Genomic DNA, 14,803 nt, shown 5'->3' with positions numbered 1-14,803 from the left:
CAGAAAAAACCGGTAAAACGGAAGTACGTCTTTCATTGATAAAAAAAATATCAACATCCGTATCCGACACCACCGACACAGTATAAATGGCGGCAGGCCGATTGAAATCAATGGAAGAAGTATTCATAAGTTATTAACTCGGAAAAAAATACTTACAATTCCAAATACTCACGATGTCAGGAGTTCAAAGAGTTCGTTTGAATAATCTAAATATAAACTTACAGAATGCCTTAATTGTAGGAATCATTATTGCTAAAAAACAGCCGCGTACTGTAGGATCCAAGAAGAAAAATGGAGATTCTAGAGGAGTTACGTCTTTTACTATGCGAGATTCGGAAGTGGATACCATTAATGTCGACGTCTGGGGCTCTGAATATTTCGCCATTACTTTTTATGAAAGATTTCTTGTTGGAGACGTGGGTAAGTTTATTTTCATAACTTCAGCGGGAAACTTTTTAAACGTTTTATGAAGTTTCCGACTTCAATGCAATGAGCTATTTGTACCTACTTACTAATTGTTGCTTACAACACAACATACACTTTTTCAGTCGAAATTTCACAACCGAAGATTTGCGTCAAAAGCGGCAATGATGCGTATAGGCCACTAGTAAGTATACGTACTTACTACTCTTTTACTCATAATGCTACAACTACAATAAATAAATAATTTTCTTTGGTAAAAGTAAAGGTACCATCGCCCACACTGTTAACTGTACATAGGTGGACCTTATGCCTTTTGTAATAAGGTCCACCGATGTACAATTAGGAGTGTTGCGCTGTTTGTACTATTTACTAATACCACTATCACTTGTAATGTGTAACATTCTAGGTATCTTCCCCATTCGACCTTGTCCTGAACGAGGGGACGTCCGACGTGTGCATCCACACGGGGGACTCGTTTGCGTCGTTCCTCCCGCTCCTGCACATACCGTCCAAACCGTCGTCCGGTTACTACGGGCTAGGTGAAGTGCTGAAACTGCCGGGTATGTAAACTTTCTCGTCAATGCTCCAGCGCCAATCACGACACATTGTCGTCAAAGCGTTTAAATGGAGTTGATATCAATCATCAACAACTGTTACTTCAACTGTAACTGATATTTGTAAATATTACGGACTATAACAACCTTTCGCCAACAAACTGCCCCGCAATCGCCAACAAACTGCGCCGCAGTTTGGCGAATCTTTGCATTGTGGTACACATATTTTATATTTCCATGTCATTTTCAAGAAAAAAAAAAGACTTCTAACTTCCATTGCATTTTATTCCATTATTTCCGTTGATGGTTACTTCTGTACTACATCAAATTATTGATTTCTATATTTTATACAGAAGGGGACAATGTGTACGTCGACTTGCTGGTCGTAGTAAAGGCTGTGAAGCCCGTGAAAAGCATCAAGACCAAAGCGGGCGTGGACATGACATTGCGGAGCGTGGAAATTATCGACAACACCACGCCCGCCTCCATCGAACTTGCTATGTTCGATATCGACACTATACAAAGGTGTAATACTTATTATGTACAGTCTAGCCTATCAGAGACATCAAAGTCCTTACCTACTGTGTCTACGTTACAATCAAAGAAAACCGACTTAATGCCTTAAGGTACTTATACCTGACGAAAAATCGTTTTAAAATCAATGCCTAGGCAGGTATTGATTCTCATCATCATTTCAGGGCCGAAGACTGGCGTCCGCTTGAAAGCGTGCTGTTCATATCGGACGCACGCGTGTCGTGGCGCGGCCGCGTAGGCGTGCAGGTCTCTATGCGGTCTGTGATCACCCATCAACCACACAGCGCCGATGCAGAAGCGCTGCTGCTGTATGTCAGGAACCAGGCTAATACACGTAAGTTCATAAATAAGGCCCACACTTTTGGGGAACAATTTTTAAGATATACCTGCACATACATCGCGACATTCGCGACAGTGCAACTCTAAATTCATGAGTGCCCCACGGTCTTCAATCTTCAACTGGTTAGCCACAAAACGGTCCACTTATTCAGATCGCAGTGGGTATATTTAATCAAACGTACAAAAGACCTTATTTAATAACAAAGATAGCTTGACACTTATTAAAAACGCCACGAAAAATGCAAAGGTAGACTATTGAGTTAAAATGTTAAAAACGGCGGGTTATTACCACTAGTTACTACTAACTTCTTACCAGTGGTGACTACTGGGAATTTTTTTCCCACCTTTTACCACTGGTAACTTATGGAAAAAAAACCCTCTAGTGACCACCAAGTCGGCTTGGTGGTAACTACTGGGAAATTTTATTCCCAAAAATAAATAAATTTAAATTTAGTCAAATATTTTAAGTACATATTGAGTTTCGCGCGACGTGCCATGTAATTTGTTCCCTTCTAATTTAATGGCTCCTCTACACGATGGGCCAACGCCGGCCACTCCAAGGGACGCATTTATGCGTTAGAGGGAGCAAGTGATATTGCTGTCTCATTCTACCGCATGGCTGCGTCCTTTGGAGTGGCCGGCGTTGGCCCATCATGTAGAGGAGCCCTAAGAAAATGGGCCATGTTGCCAGATATAATATTAAATAAATACAGGTGGCGGCGAGGCGGCGGCCTGGGCGGCGTGGAGCGGCGAGCGCGCGGCGGCGGCGTCCACGGCGCAGGTGCGCGACCGCATCGCCGCACAAGCGCCGTTCTGCGCCTCGCTGCACGCGCTCTGCACGCACTTGGACCTCGATGACCTCGTCACGTAACTACTACCGTGCTAGTGCTACCTACACAGTGTTGCAAAATATACAGTGTGTTTTCTGTAGGAGCAATAAATTAAACTGTAGGCTGTACTCCTCAAACTGACCAACATTTTGTTCAGCAACTTTTGAAAATAACTCATGGTTTGATTTTTATTATACTTTAAAGTTTATTCTAAAACGCAATGTATTGCAAATTTTGTTACGTTAAAAGCGTGACAAGTAACGTTGTTCAACTTTCGTTTGAATATCGATTTAAGGTGACATCTCTATTAGCCTTTAACTTCCGGTAGGGTTAGTTACATACAACACTAGCCGTTTCCGGCAGCCATTAACCTTCTTATCGGCCAACTAGAAGTACGTTGCTCCGAATTAAAATTGTGAAAGAATTATTGTAAAGCCAACTTTCGGTCAGATTCTGTGCTTTCGGACTAATTTAGAGAAGTGCCAATTACATTGTGCGCGTGGATGAGTGGCAGGCCTTGCAGAGAGGTATTCCAGGTTAAGGTAACGGTAAGCCGAGCTCGCACGTCCAACACCTTGGAATCCTCAGGGAGCGAACCTGAACCTGCGCGAACCTTCACCATCATCAACGTAAAGGTATGTGATTGTGCACTGTTCTAAGTTGTTATTTCTCGTGAATTCGATATACTTAAATATTTAATAGCAAAAGAAAGTTTTCGTCTTAATGTAAAAATCATACAGTCCACTTCAAATTATTTTCGATTCATTTCGCGTTTAAACATTGTTCCTTCGGCCGGATTAATTGAAAAGTTACCTATTTTTACATTAAAATATCATATTTGTCGTGTCGTAATATTTTCGTAATAAACTTGTGGGTAAACTTTTATTTTCTCAGTTCGGTTAATGGCTGACAGGAAGTGTGGTTTTAGTAGTAGAAATTAGTAGATTTTAGTTGGCAACATTGTAACAGATCATTCCGCTCATTCCATTCGGTCATATCGTAGTCTATGTTTCGTGCTGTGGCAACAATTCGGTTAACTGTCACTGTCACTTGTGTCAACTGTCAACATTCGCGACAATAATATTGTTTTTGCTTTTCGTAGTTTTCGTTCGTTGTTTTTCGATAAAAACAGTGGTTATTGCGTGAAAAATGGTTTCGGAAAGTGATACAAACGATAGAGATGTTGACATGAACATGGTCGAGCGGGGTTACGCGGTCATGCGGTTAGAACTGCTCCATGATTCTGTGAATTTGGAAGGTTATGTTGAAGGAGATTTAACTCCTATAATTAAAGATTTTCATCGCGCTCAAAAGGCAATTATGCTTAAAACGAAAGACATGGATGCGGAGTTTTCGGTTACTGTCGATTTCGAACAAAAGGTAAAGTCAGTTTTAACTAGGTTACGGAAACTGGTTCCTGCCATAAAATCATGTAATGAAAGTGATCAGAAACTATTCAAAAGTGAAAACAATTCGGCCAAGTTACCTAAAATTGTTATAAAACCGTTTGATGGTCAATTACATAATTGGTTGTCGTTTAAAGAATTGTTTGATTCATTAATTCATAAACGAAACATTTCGAATATTGAAAAGCTGCATTACCTTTTGACATCGTGTCAAGGTAAGGCATTCGATTTAATTAAGAACTACCCAATTTCGGATGAAAGTTACACTGACGCTTACAATGCGCTGAATGATTTTTATGACAGGAAACGACAAATAGCTTTCGGTTACTATGAAAAAATGTTACATTGTGATCAGGTCAAATCAAAATCTGCAGTTGAATTAGAAAAAGTAAATCGTATATTTAAAGAAACGTTGCAAGTATTAGACAGATTTGGTTTACCAGACAAAAACTTTATGCTCTTTCATTTATTATGGGGAAAATTAGATAAGTCAACACGGGAGGCGTTTTTACTTGAGTTTAACTCAAACGAGATCCCTCGATTTGAAATTTTGCAAGAATTTGTCGATAAACAGATCCGTGCCTTAGAGGTGGCGGACGCTATAGTTCGTTTTTTTTAGCATTAGAAATTAGGTAAACAATCTTGATGTGTCTTTTAATTGAAAAACACATTTTAAAAATAAGTTACGGCAAATATGTAACAATTATGAATCTAATACGATCATTTATATTCTTCTGCTTTCATCAGTAATAGTTTTTGAATTTTAAAAAGCGTTTTTCAATTAAAAGACATGTCAAAATCGCTTACCTTCTTGCAAGTTCTTTCTAATGCTAAAAAAAACGAACTATAGGGCATTGCCAAGTGGTAATAAAAGTAAAAATAAATCCTCACTTCTTGTGCCCTCAGCACCTGTTTTAATTTGTCCGGTGTGTGCGGTTGCTGGCCATGAGCTAGAAAAATGTCCCAGGTTTTTAGAATTAAAGCCAAATGACAGATTTTCCAAGGTGAAAGAGAATAAACTTTGTATTGTGTGCCTAAAGCCATCCCATAGTATGAAGCATTGTAAGTCAACTGCTCGCTGTGATAAATGTAGTAATCGTCACAACACGTTACTTCACTTTGAAAAAGTTGATGAGGTGGTCAAGGGTCAAAGTCCACTTCGCCGTTGACAACATTATCGGTGTATACTAATGACACTCCAGTAGTTTTCTCTACTGCCGTTGCTCGCATGAGGGATTGCACGGGACAGTTGGTGCCTGTTCGGATTCTTTTTGATTGTGCTTCGGCATGTAACTTTATAACCAAGCGCTGTGCAGACCGCCTTGGGTTATCGATAGGTAAGTGTAACCGATCTGTCAATGGAATTGAAAGCATATCAACAGCCCCACGTGGGTCTGTTGTGTGTGAATTATTCCCTTCAAAAGGAAATAATAAGTTTTCGTTCGAAGCCTTCGTGCTATCAAATATTTGTTCCGATATGCCATATGATCACCTGGATACCTTGGCATGGACTCATCTAAAGGATCTGGACCTAGCTGATCCTCAATATTACCAACCAGGACCCATTGATATTTTGATCAATGTGGGTCTGATGGTCTCATCCCTTCTACCTGGATTAGTGAAGGGTGAGGAGGGTCAACCGGCTGGGGTTAACTCTGTCTTTGGTTGGCTAGTGATGGGCGACTGTGGTATTGATATGGAGCATTCTCGTTGTCGTTCTCGCAATAATCCTTCTGAAATAGGCAAGGATTGTTATCTCGTTTCGTCGCTCTCTATAAGGGAGAATAGGGACCAGTCTTGGGACATAAAAAATGTCGTAAGTCCTAACACTGTATCACCTAAAAATAATTTATCGTGTCGATTTGATGACAGCTCTTTGAGAAATTCCAAGGAGTGTCTTCTGGTTTCGTCGGTGTCTTTGGACAACAGTATCAAGAAGTTTTGGGAAATAGAAAATGTCGTTCGCCCAAACTCTGTTACTTTGGCAAAAGATGACTTGTCGTGTGAAAACCTTATGGGTGCGAAATATTGTCGGAGTCCTGAAGGAAGAATGGTGGTCCCATTAACTTTCGATAGCCTTCAGGATCGCCCCCGGTTTTCTAATTCTCGGGAAATCGCACTTAAGCGACTTCTACATTTGGAAAAGAAGTTTAATATTAACTCTGATTTTCGGACAGCGTATGTCAACTTTATGAATGACTATTTGGATAGTGGTCATATGGAAGAGGTCAGGGCCCCTTCGTCGTGTGAAGGCCCCTTTTATTACATACCCCACCACGGAATTTTACGCCCCGATTCGGTTTCTACCCCGTTGAGGACGGTGTACGACGGAAGTGCCAAGGATAGCCGCGGAAAGTCCCTGAATGACACTCTTTTGCCAGGCCCAAAGTTGCAAAAGAATATTTTCGATTTATTAATTCGGTTTCGATGGCACGTTGTCGTGTTCACTGGGGACATTAAACAGATGTACCGCCAGTTTCTGGTCGATAAGCAAGATTGCGATTACCAACGCATATTGTGGCGGCCATCTCCCTCGGAGCCTGTTAAGGACTTTCGCTTGCTTACAGTCACTTACGGTGTGTCATGCGCGCCCTACCAAGCACTGTGGTGTATTTCGAGGCTGGCGCAGGAGTTTAACGATACCGCTCCTCTGGGTGCTGCAGTTCTCAACAGGGATACTTATGTCGATGACATCGTGTCAGGCGCAGATTCGGTAGAAAATGCGATACTCATTCGTGACGAGCTAGTAAAAATCTTGTCTTCTGCTCGTTTGCATTTAAGGAAATGGACGTCCAACGATCAGGGTTTCCTTGCAGATTTGTCGGATTCCGATTTATACTCGGAACATTTTCGAAATTTCGAGGACGTTCATGACGTATCCCTAAAGATTCTAGGGTTGCTGTGGCAACCTAAATCTGACACATTTTCGTTTAAAACTTCTAACGTAGATTGTCGTTGCACTAAACGGTCGATTCTTTCAGAGATCGCTCGGATCTTTGATCCTTTAGGATTCCTTTCGCCAGTGGTCTTCCTTGCGAAATATTTGATGCAGCTCTTGTGGTCTTCCGGGCTCCACTGGGATGAGGATGTTCCAGCACCTATCGCTGAGGAGTGGCTCAAATTAAAATCTCAGTTGTCGTGTTTGAGTTCACTCTCCATCCCTCGTCGAATGGTTTTGTCCCATGACATTCAAATTCATGGCTTTTGTGACGCCTCGGAGCGAGGATATTGCGCAATAGTTTTTTGTCGCATGGTTACTGATGACGAAGAAATTATTGTTCGTTTCTGTTGTGCAAAAAGTAAAGTCTCCCCCCTCAGTCGGCTGTCCATTCCTCGATTGGAGCTGTTGGCGGCAGTGTTGTTGGCGGATCTCGTAGCGTCCGTTCGTCATGCGTTAAAGGACTTCCATTATGACGCTAAAACATATGCCTGGTCAGACTCAACTGTGGTCTTGACATGGATTCGATCATGTCCATCTCGTTGGAAAACATTCGTTGCTAACAGGACTGCAGCGATTCAAGAGCAAATTGCTCCTGATTGTTGGCACCATGTCTCCACTGGTGATAACCCAGCGGATCACGGATCCCGTGGATTACTTCCCGCTGATTTAGTGCAGTGTAAGTCATGGTGGGCGGGACCTGCATGGTTGTCGCGTCCTGAAAAGGATTGGCCAAGGCACCTCACCCAAAGTGACGGATCCGCATTCGAAGAGGAAAAGGTTTTGACACTGTTTAGTGCCATAAATTCAGATTTTGTCGATCAACTTTTGTTGAAATATTCATCATTTCGTCGTATCGTTAATATATTAGCATATTGTTTTCGTTATCTCCATAATTTGAAGAAACCCGCAGCGAGAACCTTGACACAGACCCTGTCGACGTGTGAAACCAATTCGGTGATACGATTTCTCGTAAGGCATGTCCAGGAGCATGTCTTTTCGACTGAAATTCGTCTCATCAAAAAGGGTTCAACTAACTCACTTCACAAGCCTCTTCGGAAATTGAACCCGTTCATTGACGAAGAGGGTTTGTTGAGGGTGGGCGGACGGTTAACCCATAACCACACGCTCGACTATGAAAGGAAACACCCCATGTTGTTGCCTCGTGAACATCGGCTCACGGCGTTGGTGATCGAGGAATATCACCGCAGGTTTTCCCATCCAGGTTTACAAACCCTGCACAACCTCATTGCTCAGGATTTCTGGATTCTTTCGCCCAAGCGCGCAATTCATTCTGTTGTCTCGTCATGCCTCAGATGCTTTCGGGTGCGCCCGCAAATGGCCCCACCGCCTCTCATGGGAGACCTACCGTCATTTCGTATAAGCCAGTTGAAACCCTTTTCGTCTACCGCAGTAGATTATGCTGGACCTTTCACTATTTCGTTAGGTAGGGCAAGAGGCAGCAAATCGTACAAGGCATATATTTGTGTTTTCGTGTGTACTGCCACTAAGGCAGTTCATTTTGAACTCGTCTCTGAGCTCACATCAGAGGCCTACTTGGCAGCTCTGCGCCGGTTTATCTCGCGACGCGGTCGCTGCTCAAGAATTATATCGGACCAAGGCAGAAATTTTGTAGGTGCCTGCAACCTGCTTAAGGATTTAATGGCTGAAGCTTCCCAAAGGGAACAAATAGAATTTGTGTTCAACCCGCCTGGTAGTCCACATTTTTCTGGCTTAGCCGAAGCTGGAGTAAAATCGGTGAAAACTCATCTGTCGCGTGTAATAGGCTTACAACGTCTGACATATGAGGAATTTTACACGGTATTGACTCAACTTGAATCTATGCTGAACTCGAGGCCTCTGTCTCCAGTCAGTTCGGACCCTAATGACCTATCGGTGTTGACCCCTGGTCACTTCCTCACATTGGAGCCCCTCACGATATTGCCAGAAAGCAATCTGACTGATGTTAAAATAGGTCCGCTCCAAAGGTGGAAATTACTCCAAAAAATCCATCAGGATTTTTGGCGTAAGTGGCACTTAGAATACTTACACACCTTACAACAACGCCATAAATGGTTTAATAAACAACCTGACGTAAAAGTCGGGGATCTTGTCGTCATTGCTAACGAGCAATGTAGTCCACTCAATTGGGCCTTAGGCCGCATCGTACAACTGCATCCCGGTAACGACGGGATTTGTCGTGTCGCCACCATCCGCACAGCCACTGGACAGTATAAACGCCCAGTCGTGAAGCTGTGCCCTTTACCAATTTCGAACTAATCACCTAAACTAGTATCACCACTTAGCATAGTATATTAGTTTTAAGTATTTTGTCGGATTCTAATGTTATTTACAGCGTAAATATTGCATATTTAGGTGAGCGGAATGTTCAACTTTCGTTTGAATATCGATTTAAGGTGACATCTCTATTAGCCTTTAACTTCCGGTAGGGTTAGTTACATACAACACTAGCCGTTTCCGGCAGCCATTAACCTTCTTATCGGCCAACTAGAAGTACGTTGCTCCGAATTAAAATTGTGAAAGAATTATTGTAAAGCCAACTTTCGGTCAGATTCTGTGCTTTCGGACTAATTTAGAGAAGTGCCAATTACATTGTGCGCGTGGATGAGTGGCAGGCCTTGCAGAGAGGTATTCCAGGTTAAGGTAACGGTAAGCCGAGCTCGCACGTCCAACACCTTGGAATCCTCAGGGAGCGAACCTGAACCTGCGCGAACCTTCACCATCATCAACGTAAAGGTATGTGATTGTGCACTGTTCTAAGTTGTTATTTCTCGTGAATTCGATATACTTAAATATTTAATAGCAAAAGAAAGTTTTCGTCTTAATGTAAAAATCATACAGTCCACTTCAAATTATTTTCGATTCATTTCGCGTTTAAACAAACGTCAAACACACTGATGTCAGCGTACATTGAAGGCAATATTTATTTTGTGGAAGAACAGAACCTTGACGTTGACCATGTTAATAGTTTATTAAGTAAGTCATTACTCGAAACAGCAAGCAAACACCTTGGCAAACAAAAGAAAAAGGAGAGAAAGCTATCACCCGAGACGCTAGCCTTGTTGGAAGAGAGCAGGCGAATGAGGCATGATACGGTAGTAGATCAAAAACAAATAGAACGAATGAGTAAAATAATTAGCAAAAGTATTAGGAAAGATTTAAGAAAATATAAAACTAAAATCATACTCGACACGATAGAAGATTGCAGAGGGCCAAAGGTGTTTAGAAGAAAATTAAGAACAGGAGTGAATCAAATAGTAAAATTGAAAGACAACGATAACAATTTGGTAACGGACCGTGACCAAATTGTTAAAATTGTTGAGGAGTTTTATGGCACACTTTATGCATCACAATCAGACGCACCACATATATCTACATTTGACTCTAGAGCTCCCCCATCCTCCCGCAATGATAACGAAAACATACCACCAATAATAGCCAGTAAAATCAAAAAAGCATTGTATCAGATGAAAACGGATAAATCTCCTGGAGAAGATGGCATTACATCCGATCTTCTTCGCGCAGGTGGTGACCCTGTTATCAGTATCCTAGTAAAACTGTTTAATCAGGTTTTACGAGGTGCTCGCACCCCAGAATCCTGGAAAACCGCCATAGTCACCATCTTACATAAAAAAGGAGACATTTCAAAATTAAGTAATTATCGCCCCATAAGCCTCCTTTCCCACACGTACAAGCTATTTGCAAAAGTGCTGTGCAATCGTCTAACTCGTATTCTCGACGAATGCCAACCTCCCGAGCAGGCTGGTTTCCGGAGTGGATTTTGTACTACCGACCATATCCATGCAGTCAAGCAGCTGATGGAGAAAAGTTCTGAATACAACCGGCCCCTGTGCATGGCCTTCGTAGATTACGAAAAGGCCTTCGACAGTGTCGAACATTGGGCCGTGTTTGACTCTCTCCATCGCTGCTCGGTTGACACTCGCTATGTGGATGTGCTCCGGGAGCTATATAGCTCGGCAACAATGCAAGTTCGGCTTCACAAACTCAGTAACCCAATATCCATCCAAAGGGGCAGTGTTGGCCGTAATGGTTAATTCTAATTAACAATTAATCAATTGCATTAACCATTAATTCCGCAATTAATCAATTGCATTACGCATCAATTTAATTAAAGTTAGTTAGAATTGAATCATGAGACGTTTAATTACATTGACTGTCAATCTAATTGCCTATTTAATGGCATTAAAGTTTCAACAAATTAATTAGAATTACTCTCAATTGCATTAACGTTTAATGGAATTAAATATTTTTTTCATAAACTAATAATTAATGTTAATTTTGCTTGAAACTATTAAATGGGAATACACTCATTATTGGTGTATTTTTATTTGTCCCTGTCATATGTGAGTTGGAGACAAATGGGAAACGGGGACAAATGGGATTTATTCATTTATATGAAGCGCTTATTCCATCTGCTCCAGGCGGGAACAAATGGGAAAATATCGGATAATGATGTGTTCCCATTTGTCCCCACACCAATAAAGTGGGGAAAAATGGGAATAATTTATATGCAAACTGCACATATATTTCCTATATGTTCCCCGTGGGGACAAATGGGAATACACCCATTATTGTTAGTTATAATGGGTGCTCATAAAATAAATAAAATAAATAAAATAAATAAAATAAATAAAATAAATAAAATAAATAAAATAAATAAAATAAATAAAATAAATAAAATAAATAAAATAAATAAAATAAATAAAATAAATAAAATAAATAAAATAAATAAAATAAATAAAATAAATAAAATAAATAAAATAAATAAAATAAATAAAATAAATAAAATAAATAAAATAAATAAAATAAATAAAATAAATAAAATAAATAAAATAAATAAAATAAATAAAATAAATAAAATAAATAAAATAAATAAAATAAATAAAATAAATAAAATAAATAAAATAAATAAAATAAATAAAATAAATAAAATAAATAAAATAAATCTTGGACGTCTTTATATAATTACGATATTTATTCTTGTTAATTGTTAATTATCAATCACATGTTTAATTTTCATTAAAAATTGTTTTAGTTTTTAATGGTTTGTAAAGCAATAACCATTAATTCTTTTTAATTGTTAGTGGTTCGTAATAAATTAACATTAATGCAAATTGATGTTCAATGCAATTGATACTTAATTTTCCTTCAATGGTTAATGGCTAATGGCAATTAACCTTTTCAATGGTTAATTTTTAATGGTCAATTGCATTAACGTTCGGCCAACACTGGCGTCAAGGGGATACCATTTCACCCAAGCTTTTTACGGCGGTACTGGAAGACGTCATAAAAACGCTTGCATGGGACAAAACTGGTATCAATATCCATGGTGTCTTCTTGTCGCACCTGAGATTTGCCGACGACATTGTTTTGTTTGCCGAGACCCTGGAAGATCTCCAAAGCATGATTGAAAGCCTATACCATGCTTCTTTGAAAATAGGTCTTAAGATGAATATGTCCAAGACTAAGGTTATGACGAACATCTCTAGTAAATCGATTCCAACCATTATGTAAGACTGGAGGTGGTCGAGCAATACTTGTATCTTGGACATATTCTATCATTTGACAAAACACACCAGCAGAAGGAGATCTCCAGGAGAATCCAGCTCGGTTGGGCGGCATTCAATAAATTAGCGGACATCCTGAAACCTGCTAACATTCCACAATGCCTGAAGACTCGCCTCTTTAACCAATGTGTCCTGCCCACCATGACCTATGGTGCCGAGACATGGACGCTCACTAAGGGGGCTGTGCATAAAATCCGCGTAGCACAAAGAGCCATGGAGCGCGCCATGCTCGGTATCAAGCTTCAAGATCGAGTAAGGAATGTCGAGATCCGTCGCCGCACCAAGGTGCATGACGTGGGTTTCGTCATTACCAAACTAAAATGGAATTGGGCAGGACATGTTGCTAGGCAGAGTGATGGCAGGTGGACTAAAATGTTAACAGAATGGTGGCCGCTTTCAAATGAAAGAAGCGCCTGGCGTCCGTTGGCTCGTTGGGTGGACGACATCCGGAAAATTGCGGGTCACTGCTGGATGAGATTAGCTCAGGACCGGGACAAGTGGCGTACTAGAAGAGAGGCCTATGCTCAGCAGTGGGCGATAAAGGGCTGATATGATGATGATTTATTTTGTATGAAAAAGAGGAAGTCTATTTAAAGGATTCATAATTTTTAAAAGTTGCTGAACAAATGTTGGTCAGTTTGAGGAGTACATAGCCTTTAGTTTAATTTATTGCTCGTGTTACAGGAAGCACCCTGTATAAAGATCGGGTTGTACCATGTACTACTTTTCCATACTAAGTCAGTCCCGTCCCGAAATTCCCGCGGTTCTCGTCATACATATTCAGTCCGATACCAATTATGAAGTATAAAGTTCCGCTCACACGTCGGATGCGGCTGGAGCTGTATTAGATATTTTCGAAATTCTTTGGGATGACGCTCAAAACACTGTTTTTTAAGGTCCCGTACCCATGCAAAGGGTAAAAACGGAACCCTATTATTTAAATAAAGAAAAATGTTAAAATCGGATCACATGATAAAGATTTATCTGAAATACCAACTGGTTTTTTTTAAGTCACGTGACGTGACGCACACGTGTCGTTATGGGTATTGGTATTGAATATGTTACTCATAGGTACTATTACATAATCTCTTCAATTAATAATGTCAACAATATTGAAATTAAACGATGTAAGTAGGTACTAAATACTCCACAAAATTAGTTTACCTACTCTTATATATTTATGGTTTCAGGGACCCAAACGCCGAAGAATTGAGAGTGCGCTTCGCGGATCATACGGGAGAGTTAAATGTTCGCCTTCCCGTCAATATATTGGAAGAAGTCCTTGGCTATTCGGTACGTTATTACTTAATTTAAAAAACTTTCTGGGTAAGTAGATGGAAAAGTGCAACTGCAATACTAATTATTTGGAGCCAGTCGTGTCCCACTGCTGGGCAAAGACCTCCCCCCAATTTCTCCACAAATCTCTGTCCAGTGCTGTCTGGCCACTCCGGAGTCTAGTTCATCCCGCAGGTCAGGTCCCCGATTTGAGTTTTCGGGCTCCCACTCTGAAGTGATTTTGCCCCACAACTCATTCGGCATACGTAACCAGCCCAATCCTAATTTAGCTAGGCCGCCTTCGGAGCTACATCGACGATTTGGGTATTGGCGCGTAGCGTGGCAATAGTAATACTTACATAATTATAATTATGTTCCAGGCAGCTCACTTGAAGGCAATGTCAGCTGACGAACGGGCGACAATTCGTTGGAAAATTCTCTTGGAGCAATGCAACGTCAAGCTGGCCGGGTCCCCTCCAAGACTGCTCGTTTTAACTCTGAGGCGCGCCTCTCAAGCCGATCCAATCCCTCTCTACTAATTAATTACCTAATTATCTCGATGATTGTTGAAATTTATAATAATTTTATGACGACAATAAATTAGTTTATTATATTATGGAACCAGCATTTTGATATAGCTTCGCAGACTTTGAATTCGCCACTTACTATGGGTTGTTGATATCCTATACCTTAGGTATCTATTTTTTTCATACCTACGTACATACAGAACGCAAGGAACAGTAGTAAGATTCCCACCGAACGGGCGGAGTCGGAGCGGATTTCACATTTGTATTTGCACAGCCGCAAGCCGGTCGGCTCCTCGAGGACGCGGTCGGCTCCGGACGAACTCCAGCACTTTTGCCATACACAATTTATAGGCATAGGCACATTGAAA

General features: G+C 40.7%; 1 protein-coding gene across 1 annotated transcript; it reads left to right on the top strand.

Moving 5' to 3' along the window:
- Positions 1–96: 96 nt before the first annotated feature.
- On the top strand, positions 97–14,456 carry LOC134668552 (meiosis-specific with OB domain-containing protein). The gene is made up of 8 exons (XM_063525999.1): positions 97–420; positions 549–607; positions 830–983; positions 1,331–1,502; positions 1,676–1,845; positions 2,564–2,717; positions 13,824–13,926; positions 14,289–14,456. The coding sequence occupies exons 1-8, from the start codon at positions 174–176 to the stop codon at positions 14,445–14,447; spliced, it is 1,218 nt and encodes a 405-aa protein (XP_063382069.1). The 5' UTR covers positions 97–173; the 3' UTR covers positions 14,448–14,456.
- The last annotated feature ends 347 nt before the right edge of the window (positions 14,457–14,803 follow it).

The sequence above is a fragment of the Cydia fagiglandana genome, chromosome 11 (genome assembly GCF_963556715.1).
Source record: "Cydia fagiglandana chromosome 11, ilCydFagi1.1, whole genome shotgun sequence".
Classification (NCBI taxonomy): domain Eukaryota; kingdom Metazoa; phylum Arthropoda; class Insecta; order Lepidoptera; family Tortricidae; genus Cydia; species Cydia fagiglandana.
The sequence above is the reverse complement of the archived record's forward strand: the minus strand, read 5'-3'. Positions and strand labels throughout refer to the sequence as shown.

Excerpts from the sequence above, each read along its gene's own strand:
- LOC134668552 (XM_063525999.1), top strand. The coding sequence starts at position 174 with ATGTCAGGAGTTCAAAGAGTTCGTTTGAATAATCTAAATATAAACTTA. Across the intron at positions 608-829 it reads ATGATGCGTATAGGCCACTA|GTATCTTCCCCATTCGACCT; the intron begins GTAAGTATACGT and ends GTAACATTCTAG. Across the intron at positions 2,718-13,823 it reads GACCTCGATGACCTCGTCAC|GGACCCAAACGCCGAAGAAT; the intron begins GTAACTACTACC and ends TTATGGTTTCAG.